This window comes from Cricetulus griseus, chromosome 3 (genome assembly GCF_003668045.3).
Source record: "Cricetulus griseus strain 17A/GY chromosome 3, alternate assembly CriGri-PICRH-1.0, whole genome shotgun sequence".
Taxonomy (NCBI): Eukaryota; Metazoa; Chordata; class Mammalia; order Rodentia; family Cricetidae; genus Cricetulus; species Cricetulus griseus.
Genome location: NC_048596.1, coordinates 52,476,012 through 52,483,193, shown reverse-complemented (window position 1 = coordinate 52,483,193; position 7,182 = coordinate 52,476,012). Strand labels below are relative to the sequence as shown.

The following is a 7,182-nucleotide window of genomic DNA, read 5'->3' as shown; positions in this document are numbered from 1 at the left end:
AAACCGCCCCGGCCCCGGACCCTGTAATGTAGATCCTCCCCTATCCCCTTTCAGGAGGCGGGGTTGGGGAGAGGGGCCTGAAGCGGGGCTGGCCCTTTAAGGGGGTGTGGTCGGGGGCGGGGGAAGAAAGCAAGACAGAGAAAGCGGCGGCGGCGGCGGCGGCTCGGGCGGCGGCCGCGGGGGACAAAGGGCGGGCGGATCGGTGGGGAGGGGGCGGGGCGCGGCCAGGCCAAGCCCGGGGGCTCCGCATGCTGCAGCTGCCCCCGGGCGCCCCCGCCGCCGCCCTCGCCGCGGAGCCGCGCGGAGCGGAGTCCGCGAGCTAACCGGAGCCAGCGGCCCGGAGCCAGCCGGCGGGCGTCCGGGAGGCGGCGGCGCAGGGAGGGGCCCGAGCGCGCACGTGGCCCCGGCGGCCGCCATGGCGGACAGCGGCCCCGCGGGGGGCGCGGCGTTGGCTGCCCCGGCCCCCGGGCCGGGCAGTGGGAGCACAGGGCCCCGCGTCTACTTCCAGAGTCCCCCTGGGGCTGCAGGCGAAGGCCCGGGGGGCGCGGATGATGATGGCCCGGTGAGACGGCAAGGGAAGGTCACCGTCAAGTACGACCGCAAGGAGCTACGGAAGCGCCTCAACCTGGAGGAGTGGATCTTAGAACAGCTCACTTGTCTCTACGACTGCCAGGTGTGCTCCCCACCCCGCGCCGATACCCTAAAATCGGACCTAAGTCGGTCTGCTCAGAATCCCCATCATCAGTCTGTCACCAGTCAGTGGGAGCCCGCTCCCAAGCCACCCGGCGTACACTCGCTGCTCCCGTGTGAGCTTTTTCTTGCTTGACCTGAGTCACTAGCTTTCACCGCTGCCTCGGACCTTGCGTCCTTCGTGGTACTGCCCCAGGTTAAGCATGGTGTCCTCCCCAAACCTAGAGGGATAGATAGCCTGGCCTGGGACTGGAGATAGGGGTCTAGCCTGGGCTGACAGTGAAAGGTCTAATCTGGTTAGTCTAGTCTGGGCTAGCATAGACACTAGTTGAAAGGCACAAGTGTAACCGTTCAAGTGTGTAAAGGATCGGAGTTGTTCTAGTGGGCTAACCTGCCATTCTGTCTGTGGAGACGGGTTCCCCACCCCATGACTCCCTGCTTGTTCAGACAGTGACTCAGGCTCCCAGGGGGTAGGGTGGAGGAGTGGGCTTGCCCTGAGATGCCTACCCTAACCCAGCCCTGGAATGCAGCTGGCTCCAAGTGGGATAGCTGTTCCCTTGGGGAAGGAGGTGTACCCCTTTCTCCGTAAAGCATGGGCTCTTTGTTTCCACTTTATCAAGCATGGGTCTTTCCCATTGACCCCTCACCCTTCACTTCCTTCTCCCTCCCAGGAAGCTGTGACAGGTGTTTGGGGGAGGGGAGGGGACCATGATGAACTGGGACAGCTGGCCTCACCAGTGCTCTGGTAAGCTAGAGGACCTGGATACTGAGAAGGCACATCTGCTGGGTTCAAAGCCTAAGGTTCCCAGGCCTGTCTGTCTGGCGCCCCTGGTGCCCACTGGCAGGGACAGGAAGTTCCCCCTCATTGGGCAGTTTGCCTTGGCACAGACCTGATCTGTTTTCCTTCCCAGAGCAGCTGTCTTCTGCTGGGCAAGGAAGGCTGGTCTGGTTTTGAGTTAGGCAGGGAGTCCTTTCCACACTCTCTCTGGGCTGAGGTACTGTCCTTTCCTATCCCTATCCCAGGAAGAGGAGATTCCAGAGCTGGAGATAGATGTGGATGAACTCTTGGACATGGAAAGTGATGATACCCGGGCTGCTAGAGTCAAGGTAAGCTAAAGTCATCTAGTGGAAAGCTGCCTGGAGACACTGCTCCTTGGGGAAGCTCAGCCTTGGTGTTATACCTTCTTTGGCTTGGGTCATCTTATGCCTCTGGAAAAAATGAGGCTCATGGAATTTAACTTAGCTATGTTCCTATGTGGCCTCAGTCTCTTGGGAGGGTATAAGTGAACTGTGAGTCCCTGTCCCCAAGAACTCACTATGTTCTCCCTCACCAGGAGCTGTTAGTTGACTGTTACAAACCCACTGAGGTAAGTCATTTTCCCTGGCCTTAAGGTGAGTATGTATGTGTGGCTGATTGTCATCTTGGGTCTCAGCCTCCTAACAGCCTCTTCCTATCTAGGCCTTCATCTCTGGCCTGCTGGACAAGATCCGGGGCATGCAGAAGCTGAGCACACCCCAGAAGAAGTAGGGTCCTGACCCAGATGACCATGGCTCCCACAGGACAATCGCTGCCCCCAACCTCGTAGCAACAGCAATACCGGGGACCCTGCAGCCAGGCCTGGCGCCATGAACAGGGATCCCCCGTGCCCCTGCCTAGGGGCACTTCCCTTGCCCTCAGTTTTCCATTTTTGGGGTTTTTTATTGTTATTAAACTGATGGGACTTTTTGTGTTTTTATATTGATTCTGCGGCGCAGGCCCTTTAAAAATAAAGCTAGGATACACCTTTGGAGCAGCTAACAGGCTTGGCTGGTCTTTTATGGGGGACACATTGCTTTACAATTGTCACCAGCTTAGCTACTCCCCAGGTGACCACAGACCTTCCTTCTTCCTTTTGCCATGGAGCTATGGTGATAACTCATGCTGGCCACCAGCAGACTTAAAAGCTTTCTATCTGCACTGGGTAAGGGTTTTGAGGCCTTTGAGACCCTCAATAGCTACACCTCAAGGCTCTGCAATTATCAGGAAAGCTGAGACAGACGGAAGCTGATTTTGTTTTCTCTTCCCCCATGTTGGGGTTGGGGGCGCGCTTACTCATATTAGACCAGTGCCCCACCCTGACCTATTCTCCCAATACTGGCTGAAGCTAAGCATCTTAGGATCCACAAAGAAACACAGACTCACTCTTGGGGTTTTAAAGTTTTTTTTTGTTTTGTTTTGAAGCAGTCTGGTCCCTGACAGGGGTCTCCTACCCCTCTGCAGCCTGCTACAGTTCTGAACGTCGCTCAATCTTGAGCAGCTCCACCTCAAACACCAGGGTTGCTCCACCTAGAGGGAGAAGTGTGGTCAAACTGAGACCTGGGATCCTGGGAGAGTCTTGGGGCTGAGGTACTAGGGGTATTACCTGGGATCTTTGGGGGAGCTCCTCGCTCTCCATACCCTGTCAAAAACACATAAAGACACAAAATAAGTTACAGCCCTTCTAGCCCACAAGGATGATGACATCAGAGGTCTAGCAGAGGGTCACACTACAGCTGAGTATAAGCCTTACCAGTTCTGGCTGCTGAACACAAGCAGCCAGACTTGCAAGTGGCATATACTACAGTGACTATAGGGTGAGGACCAATGAGGCTCAAGTGGCTTTAACCATTTTAGGCACAACTAAGTATACTCCCTCCCAATCCCCCCTAACCCTACGGGCCTCTTACCCAGCTCAGACGGGATCACCAGCTTCCGCTTTTCCCCTTCACACATCCTGCAGGATGACACACGCTCCACATGTGAGGCACCCAGACTCCCAGACCCTTGCCCTACAAATGGGCCTTTCCTCCCACAGCTTATTTCCTGGGTCACTACAACATGTACCCCAGACTCACCCCAGCAGCCCCTGGTCCCAGCCCTTGATGACCTGGCCAGTGCCAAGGGTGAAAACAAAGGGCTGGTTCTGTGGTAAACTGCTGTCAAACTCCGTCCCATCTTCTAGCTTCCCCTGTGGGACCATCAGAAAACTAGTTAAGAAGAGATGACCACTCCAGAACCCCCTTCACCCAGCTACTCTCCACCCCATCAATATGGTCACCACAGCACTGGTGATTACATTCCTTAAAAGAGACAATGCCTTGATAGTTCATGTATAGTAATTTTAATGCTTAACACCTAGCTGATGAGTAAACTGAAAGGCAAGGCAGAATCATGGAAAGGAGCTTAGAGACCAAAGATGGATGTGTTCAAGGTCATCTGCCTAATTGAGAGAAGAATGAGATTCCTAGTCCGTTCTGGTCCCCAGAAACTGTCAGAGCCCCAGAATCCACACCCTGATACCTACCGTGTAGTGCATGTGCAAGACATCCCCCTTTCTAGACTTGATGGGACAGTGGTCCACGCGTTTCTTCACTCCAATCTGCAGCTTCCGTTTGCCTTCGGCCCCCTTGGCTGTGGCCAGGGCACTCAGGCAAATGGACAGTATTGTCAGGACCCGGCTCAGCCTCATGTCTCTGTAGGCACAGCCCACCTCCCTCAACCAAGGGGGAGGGTCATGGAACCTCAGTCAGTATCTGGAGGATGCCACCCCCATTGTATCTTGCCTGTTCCCGGAGAATTCCACTGTCACCACCCTCTCCCCTGGGCTCTGTGGCCACACTTACCAGTCCAGTGAGAAGGGGACTTGGTCGAGGACCCCAGCAGCGAGGGGAGGGGGAGAGGGGAGGCCACAGCAGCCAGGGCCCCGCCCCTTTACTCAATACCAGACCTTCCCTTCCTCCCGGTCCCCATTTCCATTCAGTTCCCGCCAGCCCCTTTACGCAAAGTCCAAACCCTATCTGGTTGCACCGGAGTAGTCCCGACTGTGCGACCCCACTCCCGCCACACCCAGCTGCCTCCTGTCCAGCACACCCACACCTCTGCGGCTGCCGCAGGTGGCCGGCCCCGAGGCACCCACACGTCTCCGCTAGGCGGCTCTGGGGAGCCCCGGTCCTCCGGAGGCACACCCCATCCCGGCCCCGTGCCCCCACCACCAGGGGTGCCCCCCCAGCTCTGAGCTCTCGGGGGCCTCCGGGGCACCCAGACTGGGCCCGAGTCAGCGGGACGCCGAGTCCGCTCCACCCACACAGTCTCTCCAGGGGGAGTTCTCGGTCTACCGCGACCCCAGGCGCGGCCACCACGGAGACCGCCCCCACGTGGACGCCCCGGGACATTACTCGGGCTTAGCTCTTCGCAAGGCTTCTTGGCCCCGCCCTGCAGAGCGCGTGGCTCCGCCCCCTGACCTGGAGCTCTGCCCTCGGCGGTGCTAGGCCCTTTCTCCTGCACAGGTGACACGCCACTCACCGGCCGAAGCCCCGCCCCCAGCGCCTGGTACCCCACGCCCTCTGTCTCCGAACCTAAAGCTCCACCTTCCACCTGCTCCGGCTCCTCCTCTAAACGCCAGACCCCGCCCCCCAGTCGTCCTAGCCTCTCTACCGGCCCCTGGGCTCCGCCCTCCACGCGCACTAGTTCTGTGCTCCCTCCCGCCTCTGTTCCGCGTCCCGCCCCGAGTTCCAGGGCTCCGCCCCGTACGGCATGAGACCCCGCCCCCTGCGGCATTGCCAGACACTGGACCCCAGCCCCAATTCCCTCGTCTGCTCTCCCTCGCCGGCACGCGGATTCTGGCCCCCTTCTGTCCGGCCTGCCCCAGCCTGCCCTCCTGCACCCGAATCCCCCAGCCCGGGCTGTGGCCCCCCGCTCACCTCCTCACCGCACCCCCGGAGCCAATCCCTCTCGTGCTGTCACCTCTGCGCAGGCGCGTCCTCGTCGCTACAGGGCGGGACACGCTGCCCGCCCTCATTGGACCGTCCGAAACCCGCTGCTTCACTCTCAGGGTGGGGCTTCTCGCCTAGCCCCGCCTGCTGAATTACCATGTGGATAACATCACTTCCGGTGCCCAGGTCACCTGTTGGGTCTGGTAAAAATGATTTTTTGAAAGACAGAAGGCACTTCCGGCCAGGTGATATGATCAAGCAAGAATAAGTACGTTTTCCCCGAGGGGTTCTTGCCAGCACCGTGGTGACTTCTTTTGTCGTCATGACCCGCACGCCTTTGGGTAGTTGCTGTGGGAGGAGCTCAGGGTTCAGAGCGACACCCCTGGTTTGAATCCTAGGTCTTCTACTTCTTGTCTAGCTGCGTGACTTTGAGCAAGTTTGTTCTCCTGGTGCTATTCTGTGACACCTATCCCACATGGTCCTAACCTATGCGGTCGGACCCTTTTCATCTTGTGGTTTGCAGCATCCAGGCTCACCTTTGGTTTCTACACAATGAACAGTCAGGGCCTGCAGTTACCTGGCTGGACCTGGTCTACCAGTACCAGTAGACATTTGTCAACCGAAGGACCCTAAAATTCAGAGGAAGCCAAACCTGAGAGCATGTGCTCAAGAGGCCAAAAGAAGATAACCATGATGCTGAGTTAAAGTCAAGGGAAGCATCCTTATATCTGATGAAGCTTAGTGGGCTCAGAGGCTTTAGCTCTCAGGTTCTAGCCGTCATGAAGCCAGAATGTGATCACCAATATCACAGCTGAGAAAGTTGTTTAAACATAATAAAAATGGTGTGGTGCCCCAGCCTTTGGAGTTGGAAGAAGGAGCATCAGAAGTTCAAGGACATTCCCAGCTACATAAAGAACTCTGAGCCAGGGGCTGGAGAGAGAGCTCAGAGGTTAGGAGCACACGCTTCCAGAGGTTCTGAATTCAATCCCCGGCAACCACATGGTGGCTCACAACCATCTGTAGTGACATCAGGTGCCCTTTTCTGGCCTGCAAGCATACAGACAGAATACTGTATACATAACAAATAAATCTAAAAAAAAAACAAAACAAAACTCTGAGCCAGCCTGGGATACATGAGACATTGTCTCAGGGAAAAAAAAAGTTTAAAAGTAGCACCAGGGCTAGAGATGTAGCTAAGTAGGTAGTGCTTGCCTAGTATGCAGGAATAGGTAGGTTTGATTACCAGCAGTACATAAGCCTGTGTAGTGGTATAAAACTGTAATTCCAGTATATGAGAAGTGGATGCAGGAAGACTAAAAATTTATGTCATCCTTAGCTACATAAAGAGTATGAGGCCCATCTGAGCTATGTGAGACTCTTTCATAAATGCATAAAGTATGTGGCCATCATCATCAGGAATTCTTCAGTTTACCTTACTCCTGCTTTGGTATCACCAAGATCATGACTCAATATCAGTCCCTTCTTTAGGGTGGCTGCTTTCAGTCAATTCTGTTCTTGAATGTCTTGGGAGTAGGGCAAAACCTAGGTGTCTAGGCTGGCCTTCCCAGTACACTGAGCTTGGAGTTAGGAATCTTAAGCAGCAGTTGATGAATCCTGGGATATTAGGGATCATACATGTGGAGGAGACTTGGGGGTATGGTTTTTGTTTTTTTGAGACAGGGTTTCTCTGTGTAGCTTTTGGACCCTATCCTGGAACTCACTCTGTAGACCAGGCTGCCCTGGAACTCACAGAGACCTGCC

At 56.0% G+C, this 7,182-nt stretch overlaps 2 protein-coding genes across 6 annotated transcripts; one reads left to right on the top strand and one right to left on the bottom strand.

The window, feature by feature from the left end:
• The first annotated feature begins 33 nt into the window (after positions 1-33).
• Ppp1r14b (protein phosphatase 1 regulatory inhibitor subunit 14B) lies at positions 34-2,488 on the top strand. Its single transcript, XM_027408440.2, is given in 5 exon segments — positions 34-282; positions 285-673; positions 1,714-1,797; positions 2,025-2,057; positions 2,150-2,488. Coding segments are annotated over 5 exon segments (609 nt in total). The 5' UTR covers positions 34-248; the 3' UTR covers positions 2,219-2,488.
• A 386-nt stretch (positions 2,489-2,874) lies between these two features.
• Fkbp2 (FKBP prolyl isomerase 2) lies at positions 2,875-5,565 on the bottom strand. 5 transcript variants are annotated; one of them, XM_027408436.2, is made up of 6 exons: positions 5,410-5,565; positions 4,014-4,182; positions 3,565-3,677; positions 3,397-3,443; positions 3,093-3,128; positions 2,875-3,016 (listed from the first exon to the last, which is right to left on the bottom strand). In XM_027408436.2, the coding sequence occupies exons 1-6, from the start codon at positions 5,505-5,507 to the stop codon at positions 2,955-2,957; spliced, it is 525 nt and encodes a 174-aa protein (XP_027264237.1). In that variant the 5' UTR covers positions 5,508-5,565; the 3' UTR covers positions 2,875-2,954. The 5 variants fall into 5 exon arrangements, with proteins under 5 accessions (XP_027264237.1, XP_027264236.1, XP_035297897.1 ...); XM_027408435.2 differs by having other exon boundaries at positions 4,014-4,203; positions 5,410-5,529; XM_035442006.1 differs by lacking the exon at positions 5,410-5,565 and adding an exon at positions 4,333-4,923 and having other exon boundaries at positions 4,014-4,199.
• Between the last annotated feature and the right edge of the window lie 1,617 nt (positions 5,566-7,182).